This window comes from Apostichopus japonicus, chromosome 5 (assembly GCF_037975245.1).
Source record: "Apostichopus japonicus isolate 1M-3 chromosome 5, ASM3797524v1, whole genome shotgun sequence".
NCBI lineage: Eukaryota > Metazoa > Echinodermata > Holothuroidea > Aspidochirotida > Stichopodidae > Apostichopus > Apostichopus japonicus.
In genome coordinates, this window is record NC_092565.1 from 12,840,933 (window position 1) to 12,861,591 (window position 20,659).

Consider the following 20,659-nt stretch of genomic DNA (forward strand, 5'->3'; position numbering starts at 1 on the left):
CAATTACCCTGTGTGAGTAGCAATCAAGCTATCCTGAACAAGTACCGTGTGTGAGTATCAATCAAGCTATCCTGAACAAGTACAGTGTGTGAGTATCAATCAAGCTATCCTGACCAATTACCCTGTGTGAGTAGCAATCAAGCTATCCTGAACAAGTACCCTGTGTGAGTAGCAATCAAGCTATCCTGAACAAGTACCGTGTGTGAGTATTGACCAAGCTATCCTGAACAAGTACCGTGTGTGAGTATCAATCTAGCTATCCTGAACAAGTACCCTGTGTGAGTATCAATCAAGCTATCCTGAACAAGTACCCTGTGTGAGTATCAATCAAGCTATACTGCACAAGAACAGCGTGTGAGTATCAATCAAGCCATTCTGACCAAGTACCATTTGTGAACAAGTACAGCGTGTGAGTATCTCTCCCTCTCTCCCATACTCAAATTAAAACCTAGATATATTTATCAATGGCTTCTCATTATGCAGCCTAACTTTTGTTATGACTGAACCCCATTCCATATAACTAAAATAGACAAAATGAACCTTACTTTCCCAAGCAGTCTTTAAGTGGAATAAAATATTAATAACTTATTGTTTTGACATTTCTTCCTTCAGAGCCATGGCCTCATGTAGTGTAGAGCTGTACTGTAAGATTGGTACCCTGTACCCTGAGATGACACCCCATGAGAGACCATTGGATAACATCATAGACCTACTCAGACAAGATCAGGTACGTGATTGGATGAATAGGAACTTTTCCTCTGCTGAAACGTACTTATAGGGTTTTACTCATGATGACTATATGTAGGATTACCATATGTCCCAATTAATGACGATTCTCTTGTTGTTGCAACGTTAATATATTGTCCTGCCAGCAAACTCAATTGCTTCATCGGTAAACTAAATTGTCCAGATGTTATAAAGATCTTTGTAACTATAAAATATCACTGTGTTTAGCATACACATGCTTCAAGAGGTATACATGTACTATGCATCACCACACATGTCTGCTTAAGAAACAAAATGTAATAGTTTTCAACGCACAAACAAGGTTGATGGCAGCATATTAGCCCCCACAAGCTTGGCAGAGGAAAAAGCTGTGTAACCTGGTTCACAAAGTTGCAACCAGTTTTAACAGTAACATATATATAGCAATTTTGTGATATGAGAATCTGAGGAACGTTTGTTATATCATGGTTTACACCGTATGGCTAAGCTAAGTTAGTACTTACACTAACATACCCATAGAATGTGGTAACCCTTAAAATGTATGCCAGGTGAACTTTATGAGGGTACAATGTACTTGGTTGTTTTAGACTTAAAGATTGAATTTTAAGAAGATGTTAGAAAGTATCGATGTTCCTGCATGTACACACTCTCTCACATGTTTGCTGCCGACCATCACTGGTTTCTTTTATTATTTACATCGACTGCCATTCGTGACATATAAGAAGAAGGATAACTCTGTTATATGCAACATTTAATTCTGTTTATTTCTCTAGCTGGATGAGACCACTAGCCTAGAGGGGGTTGAGAAAGCAGTTGCATACTTTGAACATCTGCACAGTGTACATCTGATACAAGAGAACATGGACCATACCAATGTGATGGCAGATCACGTCAAAATGACGACAGCCGCTGCTGAGCTGTTGGGATTGGAATTAAAGAAACTCAAAGTCTTCATGCAGGTCAGGAAAAATATCATGTCTTAAAGTTCATGTTTTTTTTTGTGAATGTTGGGCAATAGGTTAAAAGCATGTTTGTAATATAAGGAACATATTTGTAGGGATGTTCATGATTTTGCAAGTGAAGTAAAGCATGTTTGAGGTAGAATGGCAGATGTGAAGCATGTTTGAGGTAGAATGGCAGATGTGAAGCATGTTTGAGGTAGAATGGCAGATGTGAAGCATGTTTGAGGTAGAATGACAGATGTGAAGCATGTTTTAGATATTTTACTTTAGATTTAAATATATATTTATAGCTATTGACCTAAAGCATGTTCGTTATTACGTAATGATAAAGTTTAGATCGGTTTATGTATGAAGCAATATATATATAAATATATATCTATATATAAAATGTGTCCATAATATTACAGCATGATACAAATAAATTGTTCATGGTATAACAATAACCTTAGCCATTTTGATTATAACATGTAGAGTAGAACAAAAGGCTGTAAATAAATCTCCTGAAATATTGCAAAACCTGCAGACAGAACTCATTGATTGCTTTCTATTGTGGTAACTAGTAGTGGTGACTAGTTCACTAAGATTGGACAGCTATGAGAGCGCCCTCTGTTGATATTAGGCGTGACCGGAGAGCTCCAATATCCATTCCTGCAATTACTCTCGATGACAATATCCGAAGTCCAACTTTACAATATTCTTTTCTTACAGACAAACCAGGAAACGACCGATTTTGCGATTCTTCTCAAGGACCTGGATAGTTCTAATGGAGACCTCAAGCAGTTTTCCAGAATGGTATTAAAACGAAAATTAATAAATAAATAAATAAAACCAATGGTAAACGTTCTACTCACCACAGGGAATCAATGTGGCATATTAACGAAGAAACGATAAGTATCCATATTTGATACTAAAAACAAAAAATAATATATTACTACTCAAGACACTCTCTATGTATATTACTTCTTTGCACAACAATGAATGTGCATTTATAGTAGACACTTTCATTTGTAAATTTCTCATCTACAATTGTCTCCTAGATTCGTAGACGTCTCCCCACAGGGTCCGGCGACGACCAAGGAGGACCATCCTCCATCTCATATGGGGTCGAGGTATGAAAACCTGTCTGTATTCACTTCCAAATTAATAGCCTAACTTAGCTGTTTATGTACTCAGCACACTTAATCAAGTAGCTTTGGACATGGATTTTTTGTTTGGTAGCTATGACCCTCTCAGCCAAGAATGATATAAGACGTCTTTCATTAATGACCCTTTCGTTGAAGACTTCTTCTCTATCCTCTTTTCACGTTTCCAAAAGAGAAACCCTACTTCTCTCTCTCTTTTTTTTTTTTATTTTTTATCTCAGCTGCTCTTATTCTTCTCCTCCTCAATATCTGAGAAACTCACCCACTTTCTCTTAACCACATTGACACCCCTCCTCCCCTCTCTCCCAGCTGTTTTATTACATCCCCCCTTTATTATCAGATGTTGATTACATACCCCTGTGTACTATCGACTGTTCCATTCCATGTTACTCTTTTACGTTACAAATTTCAGGTTCAGAACTCCATTTCTGAGTGCTCAGATTTCCTCTCCAAGATGGTGACTGCGATGAGGATGTTTGGTCAGAATGCCATGAAGACTGCCAGTTCCCTGTCAGGTAAACAGTCTCACATTAGTGGTCAAACTAAGAGTACTTTATCAATTTTCGATCCTTTTTCATGTATCTTTTAAGTTTTTGCTCCACTATGCTGTTTTTTTGTACTCATTTTGTCTCTTGTTAAGCGCATTGAGACCGTCGGTAAAATGCCATATATAAATAAGTATTAATTATAATTATAAACTAATATCTGCTGAAACAAAGATAGAACCCCCAAAAAGGCCCAATTTTGCCTTTAAAAATTGCTGCGAGGTTTCAAGTTAGTCTACACATCTGTCCCGTCTTTGAATTTGTGGATATTTTACACAATGTTATAGGTTTGTTATCCAGAATAGTAAGGTGGACACATTATTTCCTGAAATTATCAAGTTTACATGATAGACGCATGGATAACTGGTACTACATGCATGAGCATGTGCTAATGTACATACAATGTGCAAGTCCAGTATGATTCCTTCAGTCCATTAGAACATATGCAAGAACATATACAACATATAGAACATATAGAACATATACAATGTGCAAGTCCAGTATAATTCCTTCAGTCCCTTAGAACATATCTGAAGTCAGGATGCTTTGTTCATTCTAACGCAGGCTTTAATTAAACGGTTAACTAAGTACTGCATACTTGTAGTTTGAAGTCTGTCTGATGCTGTGTATGTCCATGTCTCTTAACTCTTCAGTGTTTGATACCTTGTCATCAGACTATAAAACTTAACAATGGTGCATTTGCTCTCAACAAGCCAAATTTAAATACAATTTTTTTTTCCAACCACAGCCCTTCAGAATATATTCCATCAATTGTAAAAAAGCTTGCAAAGTTATTCTGAAATTTGTGATACGTGTGTAAACGCGAGCTAATCGTAGGTCAACGAAGATATTGCATAAACATCGTTTCTTGTAATAATGGATAGCTTAATACTACAACTGGACAAGATATGCTAAATTATTCAACTTTATGCTAATCAGCTGTGAGCTATAAAAATTTCAAGATTTGTGACAATAATATTGTTATTAAACTTTTGTTTGTATAGAGATGACAATTTTTTGTAGGACTTTTTAATAAGATAATAGGCTTATAGATGTGATGCATGTGAAGCATTTATGAAATGTATAATTACTTAAATTACAAGGATTTGCACATATATGTAAATGCTCTGCTACATAGATTCACCTGGCAAGAAGAAACCAGAAAATGAAAAGGAAGGTCGGTATCATGCTGCCTGCCCTCTATCTATCTCTCTCTCTATATATAACTGATATAAACTTATGCATATGCAACAACGTGGTAGATATAGATACTAACCCAGCCACTCGTAAAATGACACTGCTGTGATTTCTGGTGATTGCGTGCTACATTTCATGGATGATCTTGGTTGGGGGGGCAGGGGTGGGGGGTGGGGGCATTAAATGTTGGTATTTTGGTGATGTTATTCACTGGTTACCTCTGTTTCAAATTGATGATGCGCAGTGAATGTAGCTACCTATGATATATGCATGTTATAGTTATGTGTGCATCTAGCATGTTGACTTACCTTCTAGATGGTCTCCTAGGTTGTATATTTTCTTGAGTATCTCTCCAGCTTTCTTTAATTAATATCTATAAATACTCTATATTTTAAACTAGGAAAAAAATATATATTTGCAAAAAGCATAATATTTACTCAAAATTCTTTATAGCAATCATTTAAGGGCCTACTTCTTTTAGTTGAGTGTATCAACCCAGCAGACTTGTACATGCCAACTCTCCAGATTTTATTTCAATTTTATGTATCTATCTCCCAGAAATAAATTGATTTGTAATTTTTTTGTCCCACTAAATTGGGATCTGAAATTGGTCAGCATATGTTGTTACCTTTGTTTAGAAATGTGGAAAAAATTCACTGTTTTCTTTGGGGGAATTGTGTAGAATGCTTATGTCATTGTGTTTTGCAGTATTACTTTTACATAGCCTATTCTATTGCAGAGGTGACATGTTACACCCAAACATGTTTCGATCTTATGTTTTTTATTGCTGTCTTGTTTCAGTAGAAATCATGCCACCTAAAAGCCCATAACACTTTAAAAAAATGTTTGTTTTTCACACGATATTATTCTTTAGGTTCATTGTCATTCTGAGTGAATCTACTATCAAACACAGCAATGCCAGTGTTCACCTCATGATGGTGAACTAACTTTATAGTCACTTACAAAGTAATGTGTTCACCTCATTGTGGTGAACTAACTTTATAGTCACTTACAACAAAGTAATGAGGGAAAGGTCAGCTTTCTCAGTGTGTCACATGTATGCTTTGTGCAAACTTGAATGAACGAGTGAACTAACCATATGCTTTAATTTGCTGAGCAAAACAAGAAAAAAAAACCAATCTTCACCCCATGCTTATGCTGGTAACTGTAACAAAGCAATACAGTTTTCTCATTTAAAAACACTGCGAAATATTTTTGTTTTCAGTAATATTAATCCATATGTCTATTTTATTTATTTATTTTTCTAAATTACTTTTGAAACACCCTTTAAATGCCCCAAAATATAAGTTATTATGTCCTTGCTTTGTTTGGTGTTTGGCAAAATTTTTGATTTTGATTTACTACAGGAACTAAAGGATTCCGAGCAGTTGGTATTTAGCAATACTTTACCATTTATTCATTTATCAACTGAAGAGTTCATTACCTGTTCAGCCAATCCAATATCTTTTCTCTATTATTGCCCTGATCTTAGTCTTGCTTAGGACTCTTTGCCATTCCCTGCTGAAGCATAGATTGCAAATATCTTCCTTTAGACAATTGTTATTGTTTTTATCTGATCAATGGTTGACTGGGTACTGCATCAGTCATGGTGTCTGTATGTCTAGTGGGACCATTCTGGCCATCAGTCAGTAAGTCTGTATCCACTGGGACCATTCTGGCCATCAGCCAGTGGGTCTGTATGCACTAGGACCATTCTGGCCATCATCCAGTAGGTCTGTATCCATTGGGGCCATTATGGCCATCAAAGAGTAGTTTTGTATCCACTGGGACCATTCTGGCCATCAACCAGTAGGTCATTTTCCACTGGGACCATTTCTGGCCATCAGCCAATGGTACGACCATTTTGTCATCAGTTGGTGTGTGTGCATTAGATCCATTTTGAGGATCAGTCAGTAGATGTCTTTGAGCTCCTTTGATTATTTTGAACATTAGCTTGTGAGTTTGTGTGTCTAATATGACTGTTTTGAGTTTTCACCATCAATATGGTAGTGGGACCAATGTGATTGGTTGGTTTGTGTCCAGCAGCCATCATGAGTTCCTAACCATCAATCACCACCCGGGTCCAATATGTCCAATATAACATAGAATGATGATGATTTCAGTTCTAATGGGTCAAATGTGCTTATTAAAGTTTAAGATACTTTTGCTCATAAATAGCTTTGTCTAAATTGAACCTCCTCGATATCTGGGTAAGGGGGGGGGGGGGGGTCTACAACGGTCTGCCAGAAAAAATGAAATATTATCATATGTATATAATATATATATAATTATGTATATACCTCCACACTCCTCCCCTGGTTCTGTGCCCGGTACTAATTTGTGTGTGAATCAGGCAAGAACATGAGTATGGTTTCTATTATAATAACAGTCAGTCCTTGGACAATCAGGTGTGTATATGCTGGGTTAATACTATACAGAGGTTTAGTGTAGTAGCTCCTTGGTCTGATATGAAAGGTGAGACCCTTCTATCAAAGGTCTGTCATATCTAGGCACCCAATTCATCCCGTTATTCAGTAATAGTCAGCTAAAGTGAGTTCTTTCAATAAACAGTTCTCAGCAAACAATAGTAAACAAAGTAAAGGTTTGTTAAGACCATTGAGATTCAATGCATAATGACATTTAGTCATAAAATTCAACTTGAGGTATAAACTGGAACTTTTTTTCCCTCTTCTCTCTTTGTAAAGGCTTCCTTTTTTTCTCTGCTTTCAAATCTTGATTTTTTTTTGGTGTTAAGCCAGGGTGCATGTAGATAATGCTATTATATGGTGGCATGTGTACTAATGCAGTACAGGCTTGTTATCTGCATAGTGTATGGGCTTTCTTACATTGATATGTTTGCCATTCCTTTTCTGTTTGCTGGGAAATTTATCATTTTTCCATGTTTTTTGGCGCATATTTCCGAGGAACCCTGCATGTTTGGTTTTTATACTTTATAATGAAGCAGCAGCAGCTTGCATTGGACCCAATGCTGACTACTAAACTTTTATTTGGGTGCGCTCTCTCATTGGTGGAAATAAAAATGTTAATAAATATGATGTCACTGACATAAGTTTTAATCACTGGACTTAAGATATGTTGCATTGATCAATTTCTCATAATCTTGAAAGTTAAAGTTGTGTTTTGTATTGAGTTCAGTGTCATAGTGTGGTGCTGGACAACTCCACCCATATAAGCAACAGAGGGTATACCTGAAAAAGTGTTTGTTGAATTTGTTCCATCAAACTCAGAGCAGAAATGACGATATTAAGGAAAACCTTCAGTTTTACAATTATCTGGGGATAGTGTACTCCAGAGTTTAAAAGCAAGTGTAAGGCATATCTGAAGTCATAGCCTTTTAACTTTTGTCCATCGAAACCAAGGAAGGTTTATATGTAAATGAATCAGAAAGGCATTACATCAAGTTGATGGGACACAAAGTTATCGGATTAACATTACTCTCTAGCCGGCAGGGTTTGAACGGTTATAACCACTTACATGTTTTAGTTAGATTAAGAAATATCCAATTATATGTAAATATTACATTGCTCGGTCATAATGATCCAAGTAATTCTTGGTAATTCTTACCGTTTTAAGGTAAGCCTTACCGTTTTAGGGTTAGTCTTACTGTAATTGGTAATTCTTACAGTTTTAAGGTAAGTCTTACAGTTTTAAGGTAAGTGTTACTGTTATTGGTAAGCAATACCATTTTAAGGTAAGTCAATATGTTTTAAGGTAATTGTTAATGTTTTAAGGTAAGTCTTACTGTTTTAATGTAATTCTTACCATTTTAAGGTAAGTCTTACCGTTCTAAGGTAATTCTTGTCGTTTTAAGGTAGTTCTTACATTGTTCCCTGTGTAGTAGTATTTTCATAGTGTCTCTTAAATACAATGGAAGTTAATTTCAGCAAATTATAACACAGAATGATAGTTTTACAAAGACTGCTGTCAGCTGTTTAAACCGCTTCAGGTTTTGTCTATTTTTAGTTTGAACATACCATACCATATAAATTCTCATGAATGTACTGTCCACAGATGGTATTAGATTGATGTGTAACAAATGCAACACTGCCAATAAACACTATCCTATGGATTATACCAAGCAAAGCAAACTTGGTAAAAGTGCACAGCTGCATTAACCTAAGCATCTTTCACTCTGTTATAATTTTCACCTCATTCATTACTTGTGATGTATAGAGGTTATGATGTGTCAGTGTGCATGCTATAACAAAAAGCATCAAATCTTAAATATTTGGGCTGCATAAAAGCTTTCTCTCTTCTTATAGTCTTCAAAAGTTTATTTTAACAAAAATGATCCATAACTTAATAGTTTACAAGTATCTAATGTATTCTCAGGAAGAATGAACTGCAGACTTGTTAAGCTAAAAAATCACAAGAGGAATTAAATTTTTTTTTAATTGTTGATAGGATTTTAAGAAACTACAAATTGAAGTACAAACCAGTGGAATGTTTGTGACTTTCGGTGTGGCCATGTATCTGTTCAAACAAGAACCAATCGTTATTTAAATCCAGATCTATTACCATCAGTGAAATGGCTAGCATGAGAACAAAAACTGTGAATACACAGCTCGCTGAGTAGTCGTAACTAATAATTTTCTGAGATAATATAAGAAGAAGAGTAATGGTAAACAGACTGGGGAATCTTAGATAATGGAAATTAGCTAAGAGATTTAAGGCGAGAATGGGATTTGGCAATTTTGTTTTTGCATCTGGCAACAGCAGTGTGTGATGTCATCACTTCAATTCAGCTGAGAAAGTGTTTGCTTTTCTTTATAATATTTAACTCACTTTATTAACAGAGGAAAAAATTTACCAAAAACAGCTGATTTTTTTTTATGAAATTCTAATTGCAGAGATATGGACAGCTATTAGAAGTAGCTTTCTAAATGTGTTACATTTAAAGGATATATCAAAAAGAAAATTATATCAGAAAAAGCCAATTTATTGAAGAATGCCCGTAGTGATGACATCACAGACTACGTAGTATGATTCACTCTCTGGAAGAATCGAGGGTTTGGCAGGCACTAAGTGTGCATATTCAACCAACCATATCTGGAGTAATAGGAACGAGATATAAAGATGGGGCTTTCCAACCAACAGTTTGAAATAATTTTTCTTCTCCACATAAGTGTTACATTATCTTCCACCTGAACATCCCTATTAGAGAGATGGAAACTCAAACCTGTCATTAAATTATTTGATATTAAGAGTTAAAATAGTTGACAGCTTTGATGTTTGAAGAAACATCCAACAACAAAGACTTAAGCAAGTTGAAGAAGGATTAATCACATACCCTTTTGGCTTGATATGTAATGATGTTTCCTAGCATAGAGGTCTGTATCATTTAAGTTTATGATAATGTTTGCATTTACTTCTTCGGTTAATACATCAGAAACAAAAACTCAGTTTTAAAATCTGATAAAATGTCTCTGAATGAATGATCTGAGTTAATCATCTGAATTGAGGAAAAGATCTATCTATATTTGGTTTGATATTATACAAAGCTCTGTTTAATTATTCCACCCTGATGCCTAACCTCCTTGATCATTAGTTTAAATTTTATCTATTTTTTCATTTTATCTAAATTTCTTTATTTGACAATAGGTGACGTGGAAGGAATACCTGTTAAACAGCTAGAAGAGTATGCAGAAGCAGCATGCAGTGCAGTCTTTGGGAAAGATGACAAAGGACCTTACCAGAGTTTCAGGTATATTAGATAGATGAATGATGCCTAGGATTTAAAGTCATTTCCAATGTTTTATATGTTAAAAGAAAATGGAGGCACTGTCACCTAAATGTATAAACATTTCTAGCCAGTTTTGGGGAACAGCAATTTATTTATTTATTCATTCATTCATTCATTCATTCATTCATTCATTCATTCATTCATTCATTCATGCATTCATTCATTCATTCATTCATTCATTCATTTATTTATTTACTTTAATTTATTTATATTTAATGTAAACATGGCCAACGATTGGCAGCACTACAGAATGGCACCACTACTGTCGCCTTCATATCTAGCGTTGGTGGATATAATCAACAAAAGTGAAATTAATGCAAATCACAGAAACCCCTTTTATACCATTAAATTTTACATCCATTTGATGAACAGCTAAAGAACTGATCAAGAAAGTATGCGGAATTTTGAAATTAAAAAGTTTGAAGTAGAATAAACTCCTATGAATGTACAGTAAGTTAAAGTTTTCATCAACATCTGATCGTAATATGTTGGTTTTTGTTTTTGATTTATAGGGAGACTCTTGTGAAAGCTATGGTCGTGATGAATAATATCAGCTCAGCCATGCAGAATGGGGAGTATGATGCCAACATACCACAAGAAAAGGTGAGACAATACATGACAGAAAGTGTACTTACACAGGTCAGATATAGTTAAGTGACCAGACAACCCCTCAATTCTGGGGACATTCCTCTAGATTCCATGTACTGAATTAAAAGTGTCCCTGGAAAATGTCCTTGGACTTTATGGACTATCCTGGAATATCCCAAGAATTTTTAAAAAGTCTTGAATCAATTTAACGTCACCTGTTTGGAGTATCTTTCATCAAGAGATCGTGAAACAAAACTGTGATTGTTTACAACAACAAACGTTAGGCTTGTTTCAAGGCTCACAGAGAAAGGCAACCCAGATCATTGAATGATTTTAATAATAATTAATTCACATGAAAAGCATGTAGTTGCATTGGACTTTTTGTATCGGCAAAAACTTGCTCCTGGACATGGTGTTCTAAACAGTTTGTGTCTAAACATTCATTATGCACAGATATTCTATCATGTGAATATTTTGTAGTGTTATCAAAAAAGGTAAATGCAGCGGATTTATATTTCTTAGTTATTTCCACCATTATTGGGAATGAAGTTTGCCCATGAAATCTAATATTAGAAAAGGTAATGCTATAGGATTTCATTATCACATAGTATCAAGGCTTCCCTGATATAGTGGTGAAAGTGATCTGATCAATTGATGAAATGTGTTGGTTGGTACAGAACTGTGGGAACACACAGAAATTTGAATTCTTGTTTCTTTCTTTATTTCCTCCCAAGGTCGTTGGGCCAGTCGAAAAACGTGCTTTGAAAGTAAAGGCAGAGATTTGCGATGCAGAGGGCCTCGGACATAAACTAGAATCCAAAGAAAATGAAGTGAAGGATATCAAAAGACAACTCAAGTTAAAGGTATTGTTTATGTTTATACCTCTATTGTATATTGTCTCAGACTGTCCGCTGCACAAAAAGGAAGAGAGAACAGAATTTCACAAGCCTTATTTTTTGCTCCAGTATCTTGAAGATAAATTCAGAAGACTATCACCAACCAGTAGCAAAGATGAAGTGTGCTGGATTGATAGACAGTATTAATCAGATAAGGTTTTGTAAGTTGTCTGTAAAAGTTATCTGTTATTTGATCCCCAGCAAGAGGAAGTAAGTGCTGCATCTGTCAGACTAGGCCTGGTGGAGAAGAAATTAGAGAATGCTAGTCGAGATGGAGAGGAGAAGGTCCACAAGCTGGAACAGAAGTTATCAAATTCCCAAGACCACATGAAGAAGAAAGAACGGTAACGTAAACCTGAATCATCCTGAGTCTTTGCCATCGTAGTTATTGATCAGAATATCTGGTCTCATTTTAATCCTACCAGCACCTTATGCACTATTCTTGAGTTAACTCAACACTTGTCAGGTATTTATAAAACTAATTTAATTAATGAAGAGAGACTGCTTGATGTTCTTGCAATGGTATGTACCTCAGTAGGTTGCTTGCAACATAAGGAGTTAATAATAACTGTTGCTGAGAAAATTATGGTCTTTCTTTCCAACTATTGGAGAGAAGGATATAATATATGGTGTAGGACCTCTCTGTTTAACATAGAGAGTAATGAGTATTTCTGGGAGGGAGGATGTACATCATGTGAGGAAACATTGCTTGGCATATATCAATGACACCACATTGGTAAGCTTCACTTTTTCGGCTAGTATGATGAAACTAAGGCTGGTTCATTCATACCTTGTGGTTTGATGATGGAAGTAGCTTACACAGAATTGATCTTGAAACAATGAAGGTATTTATGAAAGAATGCCTAAATACTCTACATAATGAAACACCAAGAGGACGTTATGCAGTGATTATCTGAGTAAAAAAATGGGAAATGGATCATTTGGGATTTCACTATTCCTGGTCACATTTATGTTTTTTTATTTTTTTTTGTTTATCAGAGAGTTTGATCTCACATTAGATCACATGCAGAATGACATAGATGCTTTGGAGAAAGAGAAGCAGGAACTGAAACAGCGATTGACTCAGCTCTCCAAGAAGACCCTCTATGAGAGTCTAACAGGCAGGCCTGGTGCTCCATCCTCAATAGCTGCTGCTGTGGTAGGGGAAACTGGTAAGGACATGCTTCATATCTGATAAATATAAACAAATGCTGTGTGAGAGCTTTAGACACACCTACTGCTCATTCCTGAATTGCTGCGTTGTGATAGGGGAACTGCATGATAGACAAAATAAGAATTGCCGACTCCTAAAGTCTATGTCTGAGACCACTGTTGGAATCCAAGCAGTAGAATGGTCATCATTCTGACTTTACTTTTTACTCTTACAATGACTACAATGTTTTATGCTGAATCATTTTGTATACATATTTGTCCCTAATTCCATAAAGGCCATTGTTTTGTTTGCATAATACAATTAGAGTTCTAAAAACTATTTATCTATAAATTTCTTTTTGTAATATTTAAAAAAGGAATCTTTTTCAAAAATGAAAAACTAAAAATGAAAGGTCTTCACACTTGGTATCAGTTGGTTTGACGTTCATCACCCTTTCATTATTAGTTTGTCCAGTGTGACTTTAATTTTAAAGATAGTGCTTGATGGGTCCACAGTCTGACATAATGCTTAAAGTACTCTCCACTTGAAACTTTCTTTTTTGGATTAAGCTTTTTGACAGTTTGTTTTAGGTCAGGAACCTTCTCCCAATTTATTGTTTTTATGCCAAGGTTTTGGAATCATGTGATAGCTGTTCTTGTGAGGAGTCTCTCTAAGTCAGAACAATAAATGCCATGGATTCTGATCAAGCAGAGAGGCATATCACTTAATAGCCCAGTGCTTCAATGCATTTCCATTTCTGTATAGATCTGTCATCAAACACCATTAATCTGAGTGTTGTGAAATATATCTAGATGTTATGCCCGGTTCATATGCCACAATGTAGCATTGCATAGCATGTGACGAAGGTATTTTTTACCATATATGGTATGTTTACATTTACCGCTCATGATGTGTATTGAAGTGTACAGGCCTTATTAGATAGAGCAAATACATTTTTATGAATATTCACGACATACTTTGTACCTCTTCCTAGATGGTGCACCACCTTCAGAACAAGTACAAGTCCGAGATTCTCCTTTGCTATTGCACCAGGTGAGAAACAATTTAGAGCAATTTTTATATAGATTCGTGAGTTAAGTTTTAGGGATTTGGTCTAGTATTTGTGAGTGATGTCATGTACTGACATGATGTTAGGCCAGTCAGGATTGTGAACTCACAAAGATTGACAGACTGGTAAATTGTATTCCAAAATGGACTATTTTTCTGTTAAATATGTTTGCCAATAATAGCTATGATAATTTCAATCATATTCACATCATTTCTACCGAGTTGTTACTAAAATCTCTTCTGTTTGATGTTTATTTTCTTCCATGTCCTGTGTTTGATTAATATGCTGGTTTTGCTTCATCTCAGGTTGAATCCCTAAAGAAAGCCCTGTACCATGTGAAGAGAGAAAATACACACCTGAGAGGTCGTAAAATGAAGGTGAGAGCAAACATTTGTAATTACTAAACGAAGGCAAATGCATGTACTGATGCTCTCATTTATGTTGAAAAGCTGATATCCGTAAGTCTGTGTGTACTAATATGTTGACTATCTTGTCTTTAATAGCAGAAAGTACATAGTGTATCAGTAAAAAGACCTGCCTACGTCAAGGGTCAGATTAGAATCACACAGTGAATCTCTTGAATCACTTCAGAAAGGTGGTGATGATCTTTGTGAATTTGGTTTTGTTGCAATTTGGGATTCTTCTTTCGAAAGGTTTGTAAATATACCGTGATAATTGCGACTTATTTGAAAACCAGCACTAGATCCAGGAGGAACACTCTACATGGAGCGTGTGTGGCTTGGCATTGTACTGTTTATAAAGAATAGTTACCCAAGATAGAGTCCTGTGTATAAAACAACTTCATTGATCCACTCTCAGCCCCAATCCTCTTACATCGAGACTGTCACCATTTTGATCATGAGGATATTATAAGTCAAATGTGTATCATAAGTCCCTTGGAAAGAACAGATACTACACAAGGGATACAGAGTGACTTCACATCTATGTTGTAATTATATAAATACTTGTTGAAAAGGATGAGATCGTTGTAATCTCAGGGTCATCTACAAGCACATACTGGGTTTTAATTAGCCAATCAAGTTATTTTGTTTACTGCTTCTCTATGTGTAAACATGACCTTGCCATCAGGTATAAAATTGCAACCTTGATGTCATTTACTTTGATTCTAATTATCCTAAAAACAGTAATAGAAAGTTTGAAATTTTAGGTATAATCCTTTAAATCATCAATACGGATGTGTTAACATCGACGCAAAGTTTCAACAATGCACACTTGTAAATAATATATATATATATATATATATATATATATATTTGTTTTAATGTTGTTGTTGTTTTTCTCATGAAGAAATATTGAATTTATATATTTATTTCAGACCATTATGGATGAGCTTCCACCTTTAGTTGTTCCAAAGAAACCTGTGGGATTGATGAGTCCGACTGGGTTTGTGTCCATTGAGGTCGAGAACCCAGAGAAGGCTTCCCCCGCAGCCAATCAGCTCTCTGATCTGGTGCGACAGTCTGGAAAGCTAATGAAGGTAGGATAACATAGCATCAAATGTGCTACTTTATAAAATAAACAGTAGAATTCACCCTAATCTAATCAAATGAAATAGCCCCACTGCTATTGTGACAAAACAGCAGCAACAACTTTAGTTTAGACAACAACAAAACTTATTTTGACAACGAAATAAGTTTGCCCTTTTCGCGTTTCGTACTCCACAGTATTAATTGCTATGATTTCTAATTAACAGTGACAATAATGTCATGTCCCGCATGAAATGTCTTTGATGTTTCACAATTTTTTTTCAAGATTTCTGTCATTTGTGTTTCATATTTGTGTATACCACAGCTGGGTGCAAACTGACTATATTTTTTCAGATTTAATTCAGCGATAAGCCTGGTTTTTGTCTTGTAGAGAGTGTCCTATACGTTGAGTTGCTTTAGTATGAAGGTGTAATGTATCTAAACAGACGCATAAAGGATATTTTGTGGTAAAGAGACTTGAATATCATTTAATTTGTTCACAGAATTCTGTGTTTTATTTTCCTTGGTATTAGTAAATGTGACATGCGTTTTTGGTTTCTGCAAAGGAACAATAAACCTCTGTAAATATGTTTATAATCCAGGATCTTCAGGAGCTCAGTGCCAGTCCAAGGGTTGTTGACATCACTCATCGCAAACCTGGAACCATACCAGTCCTGGACAAGGCACTCCCCATGCACCAACTAGTAGAACGGACCAGCAGGCTCATATCACTTCAGCAGACCCTAGCCGAGGTGAGCAGGCTAGAGTTTACTTCTCACTTGGATATAAAATACACCCTATTGCTTTCTCCTGGAATGTTATTCTATCCCTTAAAATAATTTTAGTATTAGAAAATAATGTGTTAAGGTGAGGATGGTGTGTGTCCAATTGATAACTGAAATGCAATCACAGCTTGGTTTGGAGTAACTTGAGGAGGGTGCATGGCAATGCTGAAAGCAACATGCCTAACTTCAGACAAAGATATGTCCGCTCAAAGGATCAGGGAAGCTGAAATGATTGTTAACAAACTGAAGCTTAAAACCTATAACCCACACAGATGTATATTTGCAGTGCTATGGCACTCTTCTCACCCAATTGCATTTCAAAATCTATGAAAACCTTTAGAGGTCTTCCAAGTTTCAAACCTGGCTTCTTTTCTTGATATCAAACTGGGTTGATGAAAAAGGTCTGAGTGATTTTAATTTCTCTGTAACAAGCTAGCTTTAAGTGAGTGATTTCATTTTCATAAGTAAACAAATTGTCTAACAATGCTGATGTACTGACAAAGGATATCTAAGAGATCACTAAGGTGATCATATCATGATCAGTTTAAAGTCACTTTGAGTATTCTTATGAGCTGTTCTGTGTAAAATTAGCCTTTCTTGTATTTTATTTGTTCCAAGACTGACGGTATGTTTTCAATCAGTTCTGTAGTTTTACCCTGCCTATGTCAGTACCAAAGCCAGATAAATTTTATTTTAAATGCTTAGATTCCAACTTTAGACCTAACAAGGAGGCATTTCAAACCCCATCTCTACAATCTTCCACTTCACAGGTTCAGCTACAAACAGAGAAACTGGTGACTCGTCAGAGACCAGGCGCTCAGACGAAAGGAGATTTCTCAAAGTTTATATCTTCAGAATTTGCTAAGGTAAAATTTCATTGATTAAACATTGCAATTTTTGCAGAATATTTTTGCAAAAAAAAAAGGGAAGCTTTTCATTCAAGAGCAGTTTCTAAAATAATTTAAAAAAAATACCAAGTGGGTCATTAATGTTGTAGGATGTCAGATTGATTTGTATGGAAACAGTTCAGCTTTGCTATTATGTTTTTTGTGATTTATAGCCTCATTATGCATTCAATCTCCATGGTTTCCGAACAATATCTTTTTCAGTAATATCGTGTAAGTAAATGATCGCACCATTATGGCAATGTATTTTGTTTTGGTTTGGTAAAAATTTGGCTCAAAATTCAAACAAAACATTGCTTTCACATGAAAATAATGCCATCATAACATTACTCAGATGCATGCACGGATATGGGCTGATGTCTTGACTTTTGCATTCAAAGAGTACATTAACTATATATACTGGGGTATATATATATATATATATATATATATATATATTATTTACACAGGCAACTTATGTAACATCTTGAGAGCAGAGCAATCTGATTGAAGGACACATTTTCTCAAATACTGTACCTTATAGTCATTAAAGTGTACCAATCTGTTTTAAATAGGTTCTCAATAGCCTCATTACCACACATGCACAGGGACACAGTGTGGTAGTTAAATGTTTACATATGCCTGATTGCTGGTACATCATCATGACTTTGTGATTATTTACTACGCAGTAATGCTAAAAAAAGTGAATAGTCAGGGATCGTTTAGTTTGTGCTCGTAAGGTAATGTTGCATAATGGAGCTTTAATGGAATTACATAATTGATATTAATGTGATTATCATATCTGGATGATATGTTGACATGTATCCTGGAATACTTATAAAGTTATTTATCCAATTTATTTCACAGGTTCGAGATGAGAAGTCATCTCCTCCTTGTATTGGTCGTATCACCATGCCAACCGGGAAAGGTCAAGAGGCCTGTCATATAGCAGTGAAGCTTAGCCAACCACAATTAAGAAACCTGCATGCTAAACTAATACAATAACACTGTTGCACTGTCTTTAATATGCTGAATAGTGGCAATATTACTTTTTTTTCATTCTTGCAAGCTTTCTTGAATCTTGTCTTCATAGCAGTATCAAGTGAAGCTAATGGGACTCTCAGAGGGCGCTTACGCATTGGTCACAATGCCTGTGAAGTTTATAGATTGTGTGAAAGCGCTAACAGGCATGTGAACCCGCTGAATGGACTAGTTCCACTTGTGCAGTGTGGTCAAAAGAAAAAAGTGACTAGAAAACTCCAAGCAAGTTTCCTAAAAGTAGTTTGACTCGAAACTTCAAAAAATATCTCGTCTGCAATTATTACAAACAAAACTGTATAGTACCAATAGAAACTCATGCTACTTTTCGGGGGACTAGATAGGACCAACATGGTAGACATCATTTGGGCTTGAGTTGAGAGAACAAGAAACGAGTGTATTATTTAATTTGCTTTTATTCATTGTTAATTTACTGCATATTAGGAAATGGATGTTCTTTATCATAATTTATCTATCTCTATCTGGCGTGTTAATTCGTTGTTTGTTAATGTCAAATGTATGCGGCTTGTTTCATATGTATGTAAAAACTAGTGTAACAACACACTTATTTATACCCTTCCAAAGGACATAAACAGCAAGATTATCCATGTGCTATAGTGAACATTGCAACAATTAACTTAAGTTATTAAAGGAATATTTGAAAGATGTTCATAATAAGATCAACGTCACCAAAAGATTGAGAATTAATTTGAACCGCTCTGGTTTACTTCACAATGTTCAGTGAAGAGACAATACTGATTACTCTTTTATTAGTATTCTTCACAGACAGGGTTTTGAATGAGCCAATCAAGTCGTTTGTTTACTGCTATACTCTATGTGTAAACATGACAGTTTCATAAGGGATAAAATTGCAACCTCCATGTCATTTTCGTTGATTGATATTGATTATTATTGATATTGATTATTGTAAAGTCCAGAAGTTATTTAGATAACCTGACATTTACCAAAGCATATACATGGTTGTGGCATGACAGATTCAATTTTGTCCAGACAATCCAAATTTCTAGGACATTTCTAGGACGTCTGTGGCTGGGTCCTGCTTAAGAAAAAAAAATTCCTAGCCATTAAAGTTTAGCAACATTCAGACCATTTACACAGATATATGTAGTAAGCTTTTTGTTAGAGAAGTTGGTGCAATCTGTCAGTAATATGAAAAACTTGAAAAGTTTTATTTTATAGAAGGGTTACAGCTTAACTTAAGGTAGAATAATCATTTATTGCTGAGTTATTATATCTTGGCTCCTTACTTTGAGTTGCAGGAATTTGATTAAACGCTGGTATATCGTGTTTTAGTATTTAAATGTAGTCTTATGCTGTCAGACTGTGTCATAGGCGTAGGAGCCCAATTTCATTTGGGGGGGCTGTAACGACTTGCCCGAAAAATATAACCAAAATTGTTCGCGCATTCCGCACACGTTCAATATCTGAAAGTGCATATCATATAGGCATGCATCGGTTTATTACATCGCATGCCAATTACATACAATCATATGCTATGTTATTACCCTTCCATATTGGTTATAACTTTTGGGGAAGTTGTTACAATAATAATAATATAAGTTTAACATTGAAAAACACATTGCAATTTATTTTTCTTTCAGTAGGTGCCCGAAAAATTCTCAGCATATTGCCCGAATTTTCACAAAAATATTTGGTTGGGGGTCTGCAGTGACCCCAGCCCCACAGCCCCTCCCCCCCTCCTACGCCTATGCTGTGTGTGCTTATATAACTTTAAAAAATCTTGGGTGAAATAGATATTGGAGTAACACAATTATGTATTTCATTGTCTTTTTTCTTTAAGTACCGAATGAAATGGATAATTTCTTAGATTTTGCATTGACACATACTGAAACCATTTAGTATATAAAGTATTGAGAATACCCCACCAATTCTTATTATCATTGCATTAAAGGCAAAGATAACTTACCCATCTCCTTTAACCTTTATGTTAGAGAGATGCAGGTGATTAATTAGTCTGTTATGTTGTATATGTGGTCTATGTTGTATTTGTTGTCAATGTTGTATGTTGTTAAATGATGTATATAGAAAAAAAATCAACTATTGATCATAGCTGCAAAACTACCATTTTTAGTTTCGATGATAATCGTAACCTATGCATTCATGCAGGCGGAGAGTGTTCTGTGTGTGTGTGTTTGATCTGTGTGTGATACCGCTTGTAAACACGATATCTCAAGAAGGGAAGCTTGGACCAATCTTATATTTGGTGTATATGAGTACCAAATTGAGTAGAAGAACCCTATTGTTTTGTGGGGAGGTCAGAGGTCATTTAGAGCCAACAGGGGCCAAATAGTGAAAACCTTGTAAACATGATATCTTAACGAGGTAAGCTTGGATCAATCTCATATTTCGTGAGTAGATAGACCACATTTAGGAGCAAAAGC

General features: G+C 35.4%; 1 protein-coding gene across 7 annotated transcripts in view; it reads left to right on the forward strand.

Annotated features, from left to right (window-relative positions):
- LOC139967703 (dynactin subunit 1-like) overlaps positions 1–20,028 on the forward strand; it is a 44,879-nt gene extending 24,851 nt beyond the window's left edge. For 6 of the 7 annotated variants that reach the window (XM_071971727.1, XM_071971728.1, XM_071971730.1 and 3 more), the window contains 17 exons: positions 613–727; positions 1,500–1,685; positions 2,397–2,480; positions 2,726–2,797; positions 3,243–3,345; positions 4,514–4,552; positions 10,195–10,297; positions 10,849–10,939; positions 11,659–11,787; positions 12,022–12,164; positions 12,820–12,992; positions 13,968–14,026; positions 14,348–14,419; positions 15,379–15,540; positions 16,132–16,281; positions 17,085–17,180; positions 18,066–20,028. In XM_071971727.1, the coding sequence (XP_071827828.1) occupies positions 613–727; positions 1,500–1,685; positions 2,397–2,480; positions 2,726–2,797; positions 3,243–3,345; positions 4,514–4,552; positions 10,195–10,297; positions 10,849–10,939; positions 11,659–11,787; positions 12,022–12,164; positions 12,820–12,992; positions 13,968–14,026; positions 14,348–14,419; positions 15,379–15,540; positions 16,132–16,281; positions 17,085–17,180; positions 18,066–18,203 (1,915 nt within the window). In that variant the 3' untranslated portion in view covers positions 18,204–20,028. The remainder of the gene's footprint in view (positions 1–612; positions 728–1,499; positions 1,686–2,396; positions 2,481–2,725; positions 2,798–3,242; positions 3,346–4,513; positions 4,553–10,194; positions 10,298–10,848; positions 10,940–11,658; positions 11,788–12,021; positions 12,165–12,819; positions 12,993–13,967; positions 14,027–14,347; positions 14,420–15,378; positions 15,541–16,131; positions 16,282–17,084; positions 17,181–18,065) is intronic. The other variant, XM_071971729.1, reaches the window with a different exon arrangement.
- The last annotated feature ends 631 nt before the right edge of the window (positions 20,029–20,659 follow it).